This window comes from Caloenas nicobarica, chromosome 1 (assembly GCF_036013445.1).
Source record: "Caloenas nicobarica isolate bCalNic1 chromosome 1, bCalNic1.hap1, whole genome shotgun sequence".
NCBI classification, from domain to species: Eukaryota; Metazoa; Chordata; class Aves; order Columbiformes; family Columbidae; genus Caloenas; species Caloenas nicobarica.
Window position 1 is genome coordinate 45,042,031 of NC_088245.1, and position 17,209 is coordinate 45,059,239.

Consider the following 17,209-nt stretch of genomic DNA (forward strand, 5'->3'; position numbering starts at 1 on the left):
TTAGAAAATGAAGCAAAAAATAAGCAATCTGCAGTCTCAATACTGAGGCCATTAAGTACAGAAGCCCAGTACAGTAACTTGAGCACAGCATAAAATGAGAACATCCACCAGGCATCTCCTTAAGTAGATGCCATGATCATAATATTGTAGAAGGCAGCAAATAAAACAAATAAAACCACAATAACAACACATTAAGTAGCCAAATGAACAGCAACTAAACAGTGCTAATATTATTACTTTTAGTACTCACCAAGCATCCAAAACAATACCAAAGGCTTGCAGAAAAGTTGTTCTTTTCCCTTACCTTTGGCTGTCTGGAATACGGACACTTTACCAGGTTACTGGCTGGCTGATTGCTAGTTTTCTTGAGAGCTGGCTGGCTCCCTCCAGGCAGACTGCTGGCAAATTTATGTTAGTCACTTGCCTCTGTCTCCCCTAATCCACTTTCTAAGCACTTCTGGCCCATTTTCAATCTAATACTATCCTCAGCTTCAGGGGTTCATTTTTCTCCCCAGATTTATTTCTTTTGCATAAGACAGTTTATTAATTAAGCACCAGAGTAGCATAATGTCCCACAGAAATATTGGTTTTCAGTTCTGTAGAAGGTCTACTGTGACTGGAAATAACATTTTTGCAAGTAAATATGAAATATGCTGGGGTGCATTGCTCAGGCTGTGAGCTTTTCCGTATCACTAAAAGGCATCTCATGTTCATGTATTACACCAATGAGGGTATAAGCCCTGAAATCACACAGTTTAGCTTTCAAACTAGAAAATAATGCTTAGTATTCTAACCAGGCAACTTGTTGTTTATGTAACAATACATCCTTTTTAATCATATGTTTCCAATATGTTCTAGATCCCTAATATTTCCATGTAGCAGCAAAAGAAAAGCGACAGGACTGTTAACAAATGTTACCAAAATGGTACACAGCATCTCTTTTCACTCATGCATAGGTATCTTACCTGAAGTGTTTTATCAGCTCCACAAGATGCTATTCTTTGTCTATCCTTAGAAAAGCAGGCATGGTAAACTGCATCTCTATGTGGACGAACAACCAGACGGTAGAGGTTTTTCAAGGATTTCTTATTTCTACAGGGTAAGACAGTTGGATTTTAGATTAGTAGAATTTCCTACTGCTTTCTAATTATTCAAAATGCCCTATAAAATCACTTTTTCATACATCGTGAGCTGCAAGCTTTATAAGAAACAAACCAGCCAACCCACTGTAACTTACCTCTCAGCTTTTACGCTGAAGAAAGAAGGGAAATACAAATTCGAACATTCACTCAGAGTTTTTATTGCCCTCCAATAGTTACAGCTTAGAGATCAAGAGAGAAATGAGAAATTAACATGCCACTTTATAGACAAAGCTGTTCCACTGCAAGACACAGCCTTCCTAATGACATTTTTATGATCTGATACATGCTGTTTCCAAATATAAACTTCTTCCTGAGAATTCTTGATCTCCTGCAGGCTCCATTTCAAGCTTATTAAAAAACATTTATAAATTTGTTTAGATCTTAGTAGATTTGCCTAGTTTTCACAGCAATGACACAACTCTTATCACTACAGAATCTAGTGCAGCTTAGATGACCCTTGCCTCACTTTAACAAAAACTTCAAATTAGCATAAATCAACCATCCTGTTTAGCCACACCTTACCACAGAAAGCTATCCCTGTAATAACATGATTGTTCATGTTCATTGTTCATGTTCATTGTTCTTCAAGTTTTTATCATTACCAGTTTCAGTCTTCAGGCTTAGCATTTAAATAATGGATAAAATATCTCAAAGAAGCTGTGCAATGAAAGCAATTTCTCACTGTAAAATACTGAGTCATCTAAGCCAACACTGGGGTTTTTTTTACATGTTTTAATAAAGCTAAAACTGCTGGTCAAGAGAGCAGTGTATTCACCTACACATCCTGCAAACCATTTTTAGAACCTTCCCCTAGGATGGAATACAAAACCATCAGTCTCTGTTCTGTCAATTTTGGTCATATTCTTCAGCTTAAGTATCCAATATCCAAGCTGAAAGCCCTGAAGTTGCTGGGATTGACTCTTCTGAATTGTGTAACTTCCAAGAGTTTTTGTCAGCATTCTGTTACCTATGCAAAACTAAATAGCCAGATATTCAAAGAGAAGACCTAAATTCAAGTATGCCTGGATTAACCTGCCTAGTTATTACTGTAATTACCTGACAGAGTCATTCTGGTTTGTAACCACCAAGTACTGCAGATATAAGAACAGAAAAATCAAACACAAGAATCTAGCAGAGACAGTTACATGGTCAGATGACTACTGGACTATGCTGGAAAAATGTTTTTTATATATATACTTGTTCCTTAAACAACTTCCAAAAATATGAAAACAGCAAAAGATTACTTAAATAGGAGAAACTTCAAGACTGGATAGAGATTACAAAGCCTTTTAGTACTTCCCATCTCACTACTTTCAAAAACTTTGCAAGTTAACACCTTTTTAAGGTGTGCATTTTACTAGAAAACTTAAAAACATGCTGTAACCTACTTAATACTTGCACTACAATTCTAACTTTTTTTAAAAAAATGTATTTAGAGAAGTTTAAAAGTATCTTATTTTCAACTTTGTATAGCTATTTAAAATGAACAATCATTGAGTACAGATGTAAATATAATCCTCTATTTATTTCTATGTAATTATTACTGATTTCTGGCCTTACATAACCAGAGTTTTCTTCCTCCCACAAGTTCTTGAAAATTATTTCACTTTCTTTCCCCAGAAAAAACACAACTCTTCTTAAAAACCTCCTCATATTAGCCATCCATTGTATTTGGCTATTCATGAAATTATTTTCTTCAATCAAGGGATCAGCGTATCAGCAGATGGGACTGTAGCTACTTACATCCATTCCAAATAAAATGCTCCTGTTTGTCTTTGAGCATGTAGCTTGGCTTGTTGATACACCTCTGATGTCTCTGGTTGGCAAAGACCCAGCTGTATAATGTCAGGAAATGGTTGCCGTCCAAGAAGGTGCCCATTTAAAGACAGAAATTCCTGGAAGTTCTCACGTACTGTGCTATCCTATGTACAGAGCAGAAAATATTTTATAACATAGAAAGTAGATTTATTTCCTAAGTGCCCTTTGCATTTTTTTTCTATACAGCTAATATTCTTACAGAAGCACTTAGTTCTATTTTTCTATTATATTTAGGTCTATAGGCAAGTACACATGACAGACTGAAAAAATTCATTATCCTATTCAGGAAAGCATGTAATCCTTACTTTTCAAATAAAGGATATTGACAACAGCGATTTATTCAATAAGCAGTCAATGTGAAGTATCAGAGACTATTCTAAGTGACCAACAAAATTCTACCCCTCCTCAAATCCAGAGTACCATATGTACCCACCATTAAGTTATTATTCTTCACCTTAGTTACTGAGTTCTATCTATCATCAATTACTTGGGCACACACAGAAGTTACAACTAAAACTAAAAATTAAATTTTCTTCATTTTTCTCTTCTCCAAGTTAAAGTTTAACTTAGTGCCATTTTTATGTTTCAGGTTTTTAAGCTTTCTAGGTATCTCCCATATAGATATATACACATTCAACAAAATGCAATTAAACATGGAAAAATATATTTGGAACAGACTGATCATTTACCTTTTAGTATCATACCTTTTGATCCAGGACTGAACTATATTCTACGTATTCATGAATCAGATGAGCAGGCCCTACCAATTCTGTTTTAGCTTTAATCCAATCTAGAGAAAACATAAGATCACAGAGTTCCTACAAGAAACACAAATTCAAGTTCAGAGCATGAGTTCCACAACAGAATCTACTTGAGGGGAAAAAGAAAAGCACAGGAAATAAAATATTTAATATGCTTGGGTGCAATTATCTCCAGTTAAAAATTTAGGCAATTTCCTGTTTCCTGCATCTTAAACAGGTATGAAAATTCTGGGTATAGAAGGCTAAGCTTGTTATTTTAATGCAAAGACTGCTCTTTGATACAGCTAGTCAGAGAATGGATGGGGGTACAAAGCAAATCCTGACTTTTGTAGCACACAAGACCTGGTTTAAGATACAACTCTGAGAAAGCTTCTTCTAGTCCAGTCTAGCAAAGACCACTCTGCTAATAGTGGTCTCTGTTGGTCTTCCTAACAGATCATGAGTTTGAATGAAAGCAAAAAGTCTGTTGCAGTTGCATATAACTTGAAAATGTGAAAGCTACTTAGGAGGCTGTCAGAAACGGCAAACAGAATTATTAGAATAGACTATTTCAGTCAGAAGGGTCCTACAATGAGCATCTAATCCAAAGGTCTCACCAATTCAAAGCTGACCAAGCTGAAGCATGTTATTAAGGGCACTGTCTAAATGCCTCAAACACTGATTGGCTTGAGCTATCAACCACCTCTCTAGAAAGCCTGTTCCAGTGTCTGACCACCCTTTTGGTACAGAAATGCTTCCTCATGTCCAGGCTGAACCTCTCCTGGTGCAGCTTTGCACTGTGCCCATGGGTCCTGTCCCTGAATACCTTGGAGAACAGATCAGCACCTGCCAGCACTTTCCCTCCCCAGGAAGCTGTAGAGAGAAATGAGGTAATCGCTCAGCCTCCTTTTCTCCAAACCGGACAAGCCCAAAGTCCTTAGTCGCTCCTTACAGGACATTCCTTCCAGCCCTTCCACCAGTTTTGTTGCCCTCCTCTGGATGCATTCAAGTACTTTCACATCCTTGTTAAATTGTGAGGCCCAGAACTGCACACAGTGCTCAAGGCGAGGCCGCGCCAGTGCTGAATACAGCGGGATCATCACGTCTTTTGACTGGCTGGCTCTGCTGTGTTTGATGCCCCTCAGATGTGGGTTGCCCTCCTGGCTGCCAGGGCACACACATTGGTGACTGACATGGACCCTGCTGTAAACCAGCACCCCCAGATCCCATTCTGCAGGGCTGCTCTCCAGCCACTGCTCTCCCAATTTCTACTTGTGCCCAGCATTATTCCATTCTAGATGCAGAAGCCAGCAATCAGACATGCTAAATTTCATCCCATTAGTCACTGCCCAATGCTCTGGTCTATCTAGATCCCTCTGCAAGGCCTCTTGTCCCTCAAGACAGTCGACAGCACCTCATCAGCAAACTTATTAATGGTGCACTCAACTCCTGCATCCAGATCATGGATAAATTTATTGCACAGAACTGGCCGTAGAATTGACCCCCAAAGAACACCGCTGGTGACCAGTCACCAGCTGGACATAGCCCCATTTATTACAACCCTTTAAGTCCTGCCCCTCAGCCAATTCTTCACCCAGTGAACCATGAACCTGCTCATCTCGCAGTCGGACAACTTGTCCAGTAAAAGGATGCTGTGAGGGACAGTATTCAAAGCCTTAGTAAAAAACAGAAAAACTATGTCCACCGCCTTCCCTTCATCCACTAGGCAGGTGACCTTATCACAGAATGATACCAAGTTAATTAAACAGGACTTTCCCTGTGTGAACTGTGCCAGATGATTGCATCATTCTTTAAATGCCTTTCAACCCTACCCAGTATAATCTTCTCTACAATTTTTACAGGAACTGAGGTTAGGCTACCAGGTCTGTAGTTCCCTGGGTCTTCCCTTGCACCCTTCTTATAAACTGGAATAACGTTGATGAGCTTCCAGTCAGCAGGGACCTCCTCAGACCCCCAAAACCCTTAGTAGATGATTGAGAGGGGTCCTGCCATAACATCCACTAGCTCCTTCAGTGCTCTGGGATGAATCTTATCAGGCCCCATGGACCTGTGAACATTCAGCTGATACGCCATACCCCTTACAATTTCAGTGTCCACAAATGCAAAGTCTCTTTTTTCACACTTGTGGTCCTTCAACTCAGGGGACCGGCAGCCCAAGGTCTGTCAGTACACTGAGACAAAAAAAGCATTGACTGCCCCTGTTTTTTCTTCATCTCTATTAGTCAGATGGCCATCTTCAACAAATATCAGTCCAATAAAGTCCTTAGACTTCCCCTTGCTATTAATGTACTTAAAAAAGCCCTTCTTGTTAAAAAAACCATACTTGCTAGGATCAGAAAAACTGTTTAGAGACAATACTGCACAGGCTCAAAGTACATTCCAATTTAAAATCAGTAAATACCATAAGGAGTAAAAGTTTATCATGGTTAAACAAAGAAAAAGAATACCTCCCATCTTTATTAGCCTTCCAACCAACAATTTAATGTCTTAATAATGAGAAGTAAGTAATATAAAGAGTGTAAACTCTGGGAAGCATAGAGTCATAGTGAGACAGGCTAAAGAACACTTAGAAGCTAATTCTACAAAATGTAGAAAGGCTAATAATAAAAACATTTTTCCAACACATTGAAATAAAAGATACTGAGATAATGAAATAAGAATGATCAAAAAAACCTAGACCTATAGCCCACATTAATTCTGAAAGTTCCTATAGGTATACAAAGTAAATTTTATATAAGTCAGATGAACCATCTCAAAAGAGGTTCAACTGAAAGGTTTAAGTACATGCGAAATAAGGCAATTAGTAACCAGGACCAAATGCTATTCGAGGCAAGAATTCTTAAGACATTATGTGAAAGTATTGAAATACCAATCTTGCTGCATAATTTGTGTCTTATACTAGCTTGGTACCTAAAGAACAATAGGTGGCAAAAATTACAGCAATTTTTTAAAGGCACCAAGGCAATCCTGGAAACAAGAGGTTTGCCCATCTAACTCTTACTAGATTTTTTTTATGGCTGTTGAAATCTGGTAATAGAGAGAATTAACTTTTACACATAAATCAGTATGACATCAGAGGAAAAAACTAACAAGAATTACATAGAAAGAAGTAACTAATCCAGTTGAATTCTCTGAAGAAATCAATTTACTTGCATTATATAAATAAACTATATATGCATAAATATATGTATAAATGTATGTATATGTATAAATATATGTATAAAAAAAAATGTATAAATAAAACCAGACAAGGAAGTTGGGGGTCTGGCAGTATTTTGTTGCAAATAACTTGCCGTCCGGTGTCGGGTCGGAGAAGGCGATTTCGTTGGTGCTCAGGTAGCAGCCATACATGAAGGTGCTCCTGACCACATCCACCATGCATTACTTGCAATAAGAGCAAGCCTGAATTTTCAAAAAGTTTAGAGAATTCCTATCAAAGATTCTTCAAATGGAAAATAAAAACATGAGCTATTATGATACAAAACAAGAAATCTTCTCAAGAACTGGGTGAAAAGACAAGACACAATGGGTAAAAATAAAGTAGCTTTCATAACAGACAAGTGATTATCAGTGGCATCCCTAAAGAACACTATGTTGAGTGCTTACCTATCTGCACAAAAGCCTGGGAGAAGAGAGGTTCAAGTGGGAAAAAGCCTGGGGGGAAAGGCAGGAGTAAGGGTGGGCTGAGAAACAGAGGACACTACTCAGAACTCACCTTCTGCATGTTGGCACCAGCCATGTGATACGCTAGGAAGTTATACCAGTACATGCAATCCTCTTGAGAAGGAACGGGTGTATCGAGTTTGTAATATTTCTTGTACTGATTTACTATGTTTTTATGTAGCTCCTGCAATATGAATCAAAACACGCTTTCAGTTAACACTATACTAAGGTATGGACTGGTTTCAGTATTGAGGAATTATATGATTAATATTATATATTATCTTATATATATATTTATATATAGTACTGAGGATTATTATTATTATTTCTCAACTGTAATACATCAACAAATGAAATTAGAAAAGCTTACTTTCCAAAACTGTACACTTAATCTAATTTATCGCTTAAAACTTCTCCAGAAACATTCTCTAGATATTCAAAGACAGAAGAGCAAGCTGTTAACCTTTCTTTTTAGGCTGAGAACAGCTACCAAGTCACTCTTCGCATCAAATGTGGGTAGCCAACAAAAAAAGACCCTTACGTATGTAGATCTAAAGCAAGCCTAAAAACTTGCCTTTTCTTCATATCTACACATTCTGCCCTGTTGTTCAGAACTCATAAATTTATTTGGCCCAACTTCTAAGTCCTCTCTCTCCGAGTATTGCCTTAAATTGAAAAAAAATGAGTAAAAAGCATTTCTCTGTATTAAAGAAGAAACTTCCCATTCTGGTAGGGTCTTGATGCCTTTGGAATCATCAGTGCAACATTCCATCTCCTGCTGAAAATGTCTTTGAGAGAGAAATAATGCAGTTTAGTTTCCTAGCTCAAAATAGAACCATCATGAAATCCTTCCACAGTTTCAAGTTGAAAATAAATGCTTTTAATTAGTCGCCATTAAGTTTAACTGCATTATATGAAGCTTCACTGGATACTATTTAACAAGGGAACATTTTCTGAAGAATGCCCAGCTATGGAGAGTAAAGTTAAAAGTAAGTAGATTAGTCAATACCCTACCTGAAGCTGGTTGCGATTCTTCTCTGTAAGAAAGTCAAGCTGAAGATCATGCAAATAATAATGGAATGACTTGCCATTACGATCACAGAACAATAGTGATTTGTTAACAAATTCCTGTAGTATATCTTCAACTTCTTCAGTTTCCATATCCCAAAGAATACAGAGCACCTAAAATAGATACATGAAGACAGAAAAGAATCAGAACTAAGGAGTAATATGACTTGTATGAATACTGTAAAAAGGCTACCAATTAACTGACAAAACACATACTAACAAATATAAACACATTACAAATCGTAATAAATTAGCAAGCTATAGGACAGATAACACAAGTTATCCCATCTTTTTCCTATTTGTGATGATTTATGGTGATCACCTTTTTCTTAGAAGAGCCAAATTTCACATAACAGTTTTAAGCCTCCAGAGAGCTCAGTTACAACCTAATTAAAGAGCTTTATATGGAATGCACATTAAACTAGCATTATGAATACATTTATTCAGTTACGATATTTTAGTTTTACTACTGACAATGAAAGTCATGATACAATAATGAACCTGACCTATCCAACCCAGCAACTACTATTAAGTTATAACCAATGTAAGTTACACACAACATTTATAAGTTTTATGAATTCTTCCCAGTTATTGCTTGTATCTCACTAAAAGTGATCAGATTTCTGCAGTGCTGTCATTACCTTAGTAGGTACTCTAACATCTTTTGGGAGGATAGAGAGGTCTTTATAGTAGTCTTTATAATTGTCATTCAGTTGCTCAACACTTATGGACATTGCTTCATCAAGAGCTTCATAATCATAAGAAGAAGATTTTCTTATTCTTTTGAACTGCTTATTCTGCAGCTGTTTGAGATAGTAGTCCCAGCGACTAGGGAAGTCTCGTAATAATGCTCCGATCAAGGATATCACAAGAGGAGAACCTGAAAGAAAAGATTAATTTAATCTTAGAGGTTTTCAAGGAACACAATCCAACAGTTCAGTCAAGCAGTTGAATAAATCAGGTAATTTTCCTAATACATTGATTAAATTATTGAGGCGCGGAGAACAAAGAACACACATCACCCATGTAGACATCTGCAAACCCACCAAATTTAAGCATAACAGGGGGGTGGAAGTGGAAGATATGTTGAAGAAAACTATTTGAAATTCAACATGAGAAATGCTGTTTAGTTTTAAAAAAACCAAACAATGAGCATTTAACAAACACCTGTGTTTTACTTAAGGTGTACCGTCAGAATCACGGAATGTTAGGGATTGGAAGGGACCTCAAAAGATCATCTAGTCCAACTTCCCTGCCAGAGCAGGAACACCCAATGAGGTTACACAGGAAGGCGTCCAGGTGGGTTTTGAATGTCTCCAGAGGAGACTCCACAACCTCCCTGGGCAGCCTGTTCCAGTGCTCTGGCACCCTCACTGAGAAGAAGTTTCTTCTCATATTTAAGTGGAACCTCCTGTGTTCCAGTTCACACCCACTGCCCCTTGTCCTTTCATTGGTTGTCACCGAGAAGAGCCTGGCTCCATCCTCGTGACACTCACCCTTTATATATTTATAAACATGAATGAGGTCACCCCTCAGTCTCCTCTTCTCCAAGCTAAAGAGCCCCAGCTCCCTCAGCCTTTCCTCATAAGGGAGATGCTCCACTCCCTTAATCATCTTCATGGCTCTGAACTGGACTCTCTCCAGCAGTTCCCTGTCCTTATTGAACTGAGGGGTCAGAACTGGGCACAATATTCCAGATGCGGTCTCAGTATTAAAGAACGTTCCCTCCTGTATCTGTAAGTCAAAACCTCAAAGAAAAAATACATCCAATGGTAAACTGTATGCTAAAGAGTGACAAGTATACCTTTGCATTCTCTTACAAGGCAGTTAGCTTGTTCTGGCAGTTCTGATATTTTCATATTCACAAAAAGTGATAAAATCTCCAGTCCTTTCTCATGTGCTAGTCCACTTTCCACATGAACCTCATATTTATTGCCTAGACATAGAAACAGGGAAAAAAATTAGAAGAATGTAAAAAATCCTACGGAAATAGAGAGTACTTTCCAAGCAAAATCTAGAGCAAAGGGCCCGGCTTATTATTTTTTGCATAGTATTTTAGATGTTTTGTACTAAGAAGAGTATAAATTCTATAAGAATTCTTGTAAGAATCAAGTTTGGATTAGAGAGACAAAAAAATTAGACTATAATCTAATAATTACAAATGCATTACAGACACATTGTACCAGTAACTGCTTAATAGCAAGAGATAATCAGCCTAACAGCAGCAGCATCACTGAGGTTCATTTACCCTGTAGAGAGTCATTGCGCTCTTCAACGTAGACATATAACTTTCAAGGTAACATAGAACATTTCACAAAGAGCATAAAGTCTGACAGAGAATAATCCTAAAACTTTGCCACTTGTGCACAAGTTAGACACAGATTCTATTAGGTTCTTTTAAAACTTCACAAGAACAATTTTCATAAATACACACAGTCTGTAGTACAGGAGAGAAAACTGTTCCTTACCAGCCACAGCATCTGTCACACTCCTGTCCCTGCTGGTGATGAGAACCTGACATTGATTATCAAATGCCTTTAATACCCACGAATCCCAAATGTCATCCAGGATCAAAAGAGATCTAGTGCAAGAAGAAATATTGCAGATTTCAGATCAACTTTTAGTGCTAAAATACAGCATTGAATTTTAACATGAAAAAACATTTTCAGAATTTACAATGTATTGCTGCATAATTTTTAATAGCAATATGTAAAATATCTGAAGAGGGCTTTAAACAGTTTGCAAGAAAGCTGAATGCAAGTGTCGCGAAAAAAAAGGTTTTTACCCTTTATTGCTTTATAGCTACAACTGAAGCATAAACAAAGTTTTGAGAAATATTTCCATTAGTAGATGCCAGAGAAAACAAATATTTACTCTGTTTTTCAAGTCATAAGATACCATAAATTAAGAAAAAAGTTGTATAGGACTAGATAACGACTCTGCTTGACACAGGCTAGCGAAAAGCTTTGTGGGAGATAACATTTCAGTGTATTTTTGACTCATTCTATGTACCGAATGAGAACACTGAAAGTTAGAGCAATTCTTATTTCCAACTGTTCATTCCCAACCTTCTTTATTCAACAACTAATAATTTTTCAAGTGAATGCAACTCCTGGACTGCTGGTTAACATATTTTGTTAGCAGAAGCCTTATTAGCCTGCTAAACATATTCATATTCAGGACAAGCCTACAATGTGTCCCTTCAGTTATCCCATTAAAAAAAACCCCATCTAAACAAGGGCAGAGTTGTACTATGTATGTTACGTATGTGCCTCTAGCATCTATTTACCCTTCAGCTTTTGTATGCTTATCTGAACTTACTTATTCTTTTATCATATGCAAGTTGGTAATTTTAGAAACTTTAACTAGAACCCCCACACAAGATTTAAAATTCTAGAAGTATTGTTAGCTTCATCTTGAATAACACTTCCTAATTATCTACAGTAGAACAGAAAAAGGGAAAGCAGAAATTCGAAGAGTTAGGAAGTTGATTTGGAAAAAAAAAAAAAAAAAAAGAAATACACACCACAGAGACATGTAACCACAAAAGACACCTTGGAAGATTAGACCAAAGTTACTCTGTGAAGTTTTATCAGCTAAAAGAATAGTGTTTCATTTTACTGACATCACCTGGCATATTTGCGTAGCATGAGCAATCGAAGACGATCTTTCGCCTCCTCAATGTTAAGTGGTGGCCTTTGTGAAAGAGTAGAGTCATGTTCTAATCTACTGCAGAGATTCTGAAGTTTTATTAGGAGCCCTGCTTTGTCCTGTTTTCCAACAGAGATCCAGTGCACTCCTCCTGGAAAGTAATCTAACAAAAAAAGCATTATTAATTATGCTATACATTTAAAATCTGAAATATTTAATAGAAGGTCACGATAGCAATCAGTAATCCAATTTCAATTAAAACATATAACTTTAAAGCCTATTGCGAGCAAACCTTGCAACTCTACCATTAATACAGAAGGATGGTTCTACAAGTATTTTTTTTTTTTTCAAAGGAACAGGCTCTGTAGGGCGAGTTCCCATAGAGAATTCACACTGCCACTGATGCTGCCACCCCTCCCCTCTACAGACCTTCCTGCCTGTCCCATGAAAACCTCTTCTTGGTCCATCTTCCTGCTGGTCTGACTTAGCATTTACTTTGTTCACCCTGTACTATTGCAGGAGTTCAGAGTCTGGGATGTGAAAATTATCTCAAAACAGTCAACAAGAAGGCATCTAGAAGAGCCAGGTGCAGCAAAGGATGCTGTAGTTTCCATCCCTACATCACGTTTTCTAATTCCGGAGTCCCACTTTCATCTCCAAGTATCATATGCAGGGGAAACAAATTTAAATCATTAAATGATTTCATTTATTATCTGCTTTAAGATGAAGTGATACTAGTGTAATCACCCCACAAATGCCTGCCGTTATTAAAAGGTATGCAAAAGTCAGAACAGGACTTTTTAAACTCACATAGCAAAAGGAAGAATCGGAAGACTTAACAAGAAATGCCCAAAAGGAATATAAACTAAATATGGTTATTTTGCACTAACAGAAATAACAATTTCAAGTTAATTAAAGATGTATCTACTCTCCTAAACTAAAGCAGATTCCAATGTGAAAAGCTACTCTGAATCTTTTCCCATAAATTAGTAAAATATTAGTGGTCCTAGAGCACTAAATGGTCATGAATGCTGTAAGTTGCAAGCAAATATTTCGGAAGGACCTAAGGAATTCAGAAAGCTACACGTTAAATTACTTTCAAGATGACATCAGATACTTCACCATACGTGTCATGTATCTGTAGTAATTTTTATAAAAATATAGATGTTTTTCTAAAAGTACCTTTCAAGAGCTGATGATCCCGTAAAGCTTCTGCTGTTAAAACAGTCTTCCCACAACCTGCCATTCCATAAACTGTGACCCAACCTGGATCACTTCCCAAGCAGTACAATTTCTGTTTAATAGCATCTACCAGTTTTGGCCGAGTGACAAACACGACTGGTCTCTGTGGCACACCTCCTTCGCAGAGAATTGTCTTAACTAAAAACAAGAAACATGAAAATAAAAAGTAATTTCTAAATGTGATGTCTCTTCAAACCAAACAACTCCCCACCCCAGAAAACTAGTGAGCTCCCTTTCGAAACTTGTGCCCCACAGAAATGCTCTAGAACCTACTGGACTCACAACATCAAATACTGAAAAAATACTGCTTTTTGGAAATAAATTACTTAAATGGTAACTAGCTTCCCACCTAAAATAGCATCCAAATTCATCATTACATTTTCTGCAAACTAGTTACATCAATCCCTAGAAGTGAAAAGATAATTAGCACCTCCAGTAGAACCTGTGGCAAACACAGGAGCTCAACATTCCCATACCCAACTGTCAAGTAACTTCCTAAGCCAGAACTTACTGCCTCATGGATGCAGCAGGAAAGCAAACATGCCGTGTAAGGCTTTTCCTTTGTAGTTAACAGCACAGCATTGTGGTCTGAGCAAGACTTCTTTGATTTAAGCTAAGATAGCACAATTTGCAACAGAGCAGGTAAAGCAATGTGCACTTTATCACTCTACTGCTGGCCACAAAGTGGCCATGTGCAACGCCAAATTATACTGGTAAGCTCTGGGAAATCTTACTCAGGTAATCAAACTTCCACGTGCCTACGACGCTTCTTAAAATGTAGAGTGACAATAAGCAGGACATTTGACTAAATGTCAATTATGCAGTTAGAAGGTTCTCCCCATTAGAAACTATCGATTTATTTCATGTCAGTCAAAGACGATACTGATAACAATGTAGGTAAAAGTTATGAACTCATGTAGGGCAATTAAAAGGTCTGGTGGACAAAATTAAGTAAGCTAATAACGAGATCAACTACTGGAATGCAGGTTGAGAGATTGCAGATTGCTCTTCAAGAGAAATGTCAGAATTTTGGAGGCTACAACTTCTATGTTAGATTCAGCTTCTTTAGTATATGCAATTAAGAGCCTTTCTTTCACATAGAACAAAAATGTTACAATTTAGAGAAGACTGAGAGAGCTTCAGGTGTGCTGTCTTCTCAAAAACACATTACTAAATATGAACCTTTTCAAGATGACCTACGAAAGTCACAACTGTTTTAACTCTCCTGCCATATTAAATACATTACATGTAGAAATACTGACTGCTACACTACCAAAACAAGTGAATGTACCATCTACTCCTTTTTCATTGGAACAGGTATTACAGACAGTCCCTTAGTAAGGAATAAAAAACGTGACTTGTCTTTGCCTTCAAGCACAGAGATTGCTTTAGTTATACTGACCATCTGAAGTCATTCCATCCGTTGAAGTCTTCCCATTATCAGAGGAGATGGCAGGGATGCCGTCCTGAAGAAGCTCAGCAAGATCTCTGTACCCTTCATGAAGCAGTGCATTATAAAAGGATCTATATGAATTATTATCTTTTGTAAGAATAATGTTTATTAGCATAGCTGCTCGCTCCTTCTGTGTATTCTAGAAAAAAACATTAAAAGAGATGTTATACAAAACTAAGAGACCTTAGAAATCATCTAATCTATCACTCTGTCAGTTACAGACTGTTTATGGTTACAGAAATAGCCTTCAACTTGACCAAGCCCTTAACTTTATAACGTGCAATAAAAACTGCATGTTACACATATACTAAAGAATTTACTGAATCCAGGAATGAAATAGACAGAAATTACTATTTTCAAAAAGGATGATAAAACACATGAGTAGACTAGGAAGATAAATAACAGTGAGAGATGATTCTACCTGTTGCTTCACTCTCTCTTCCTCCTGTAATGTTAGTACTTCATCAGAAATCATACGATCCATAATATAAGAGGTCTTGATGTCTTTTTCCAAGGCTTGACGATTCTTAAGTAAATAATTTCTACTTTTGACATCCATATTTCTTTAGTGTGAAAAAGAGGAGAGAAAATAAAAAACAACAAAAACCAGCAAAGTTGGAACCAGAATAACTTAAAAGTACAAGGAAAACGTTTTAAAATAGCTTATGAATTTTGAAGTCAGAAAAACTAGCGGAGCAGCTACATCACTGGAAAATACAGCGAATCTTCAGGTAAGTTCATAGTACAACCTGCAGAAAGCTAAAAAAATGATTTTTTTTTTTTTACTTTCTGTCTTTACAAAGAGACTTTGATACTACTGTTACAGGAATTTAATTATACTTTTTATGACTCGCTAGTCTAGCTTAGCTGGACAGTACAGTAGCATCAAGAAAACACTGGAGAAACCTAACATCATTCCTTTTTAACAGAGAAAAAATAGGCCTATTAATAGTTAAGTTGTAATAGATCACAAGCTACTGTGAATATGAATACTATTGTTGAAATATTATCTAGATGCCATATGTTGTTATATTTAATAAAAACAACCAGCTGAGCATTATTATAATTAATCTGACTACAGTATTTTTTTGATTGCTCCACCTGGAGGAATATAAACAGCTATAAAAAAAAATTTCAATCTTTAATTATTAATTAGACTCACAGTAAAACTTTTGTGCTCACTACATGAATGGAAGCTTTCATTAAAAAGAAGATATGTACTGCTAATTCTTAAAAGAAAAAAAGAAAAATCTGAGTCCTTTTCCACATTTCTATGAACTTATGTTTATGAACACTTGCAGAACTAAAGAATAATATTCTGTGCAAGCTTCTCATACACTAGAAACTTGCTAAATGTCTCTAAGAAAAGGTCGTCTCCCCACCCACTACATCACTCAAATTTTTTAAGCCCTTGGCTCATGTGACTGGGACAACAGGATGAGAAAGAGGACTGGTCTCACAGCTGCCAGCACTGGGTAGAACTGTGACAGAAAATAAAATCCCATGAGATTAACTTGATGCTGTCTTCCAGTTCAGGACTCCGTACAAGTACACTTGAATCCCGACACACGATGGAAGCTGGAGCACCCAACACTGCCAATGACTGAGCAATAACTTCCTTTGTCAGCAGCCGATACGCAACTACACATTTGTATTCTTCCTCCACGTCATTAAACAAAAACACCTGAAGGCAAAACAAGGTGAAAATTACTGTCTACCGCGTAAAGGTTTTTCAGTACTGATCAGCTGCTTCGGAGAGTCCCAAATGATCAAAACGCTCTCTCCGGTCACGCTGTTGAACAACGACCAAGGGTTTCGCCGGCAATTGCAGGTTCCTCCGCAGAGCAGGTGCCCACAGAAGCGTTCGCCCTCTCCTTCGTTCCTTGAGGAGCGGGTACATGCAGGGCAGCCGCCTTTGGATAAGCCAGCGATAGAGTGGTGCTTCCACTGTACGGGCAGAATTTCCTATTTTCACTGAAAACTATGCGATTAGGAAAGTATTCCACCCTGTCTTAATGCCACCGCACCGCTTAGGAAGGGGGACGTGAAAGCTCCCCAGTGGAAAAACGTCCAGGTTAAATAATAACAACAATAATCAACCCACCCGTGGAGTAAACACAAGGAAGCACCCGAAGAACGCAAGCCACAAACGCACAAAGCAAAGGGTTACCTCACACCGGACACGCCTCAGCGCAGCCGCCGTTACCAGCCGCAGGGAGAACGAAAGGGAAACCGGAGCGCTCGGACCCGCCACCCCCAACCCCGCCGCGCCGGGGCTCTGCCCGGCCGCCTCCGCACCTTCCCCCGAGGCGGGGGGGCAACCGCCTCCGCCCCAGACAGCTCCGGAGCCGCGGGCTGGGGGCGCAGCCTCAGGGGCGCCGCTTCCTCGTCCTGTCCCGCCGACCTCGCTC

At 38.0% G+C, this 17,209-nt stretch overlaps 1 protein-coding gene across 4 annotated transcripts in view; it reads right to left on the reverse strand.

Moving 5' to 3' along the window:
• Positions 1-17,185, reverse strand: part of APAF1 (apoptotic peptidase activating factor 1) — a 33,002-nt gene extending 15,817 nt beyond the window's left edge. Inside the window, exons 1-14 of one of the 4 annotated variants that reach the window (XR_010606312.1) lie at positions 16,969-17,038; positions 15,220-15,361; positions 14,748-14,937; positions 13,286-13,483; positions 12,083-12,266; positions 10,921-11,033; positions 10,257-10,388; positions 9,094-9,332; positions 8,399-8,566; positions 7,437-7,568; positions 3,665-3,778; positions 2,886-3,064; positions 966-1,092; positions 305-395 (exon numbers count right to left, since the gene is read on the reverse strand). Coding sequence is in view for 2 of the 4 variants with exons in the window: in XM_065636097.1 (XP_065492169.1) it covers positions 966-1,092; positions 2,886-3,064; positions 3,665-3,778; positions 7,437-7,568; positions 8,399-8,566; positions 9,094-9,332; positions 10,257-10,388; positions 10,921-11,033; positions 12,083-12,266; positions 13,286-13,483; positions 14,748-14,937; positions 15,220-15,357 (1,914 nt within the window). In the remaining 2 variants the exon portion in view is untranslated. Of the gene's footprint in view, positions 1-304; positions 396-965; positions 1,093-2,885; positions 3,065-3,664; positions 3,779-7,436; positions 7,569-8,398; positions 8,567-9,093; positions 9,333-10,256; positions 10,389-10,920; positions 11,034-12,082; positions 12,267-13,285; positions 13,484-14,747; positions 14,938-15,219; positions 15,362-16,968; positions 17,039-17,096 lie in introns of those variants that run through there. The other 3 variants (XM_065636097.1, XM_065636087.1, XR_010606313.1) reach the window with 3 other exon arrangements.
• Between the last annotated feature and the right edge of the window lie 24 nt (positions 17,186-17,209).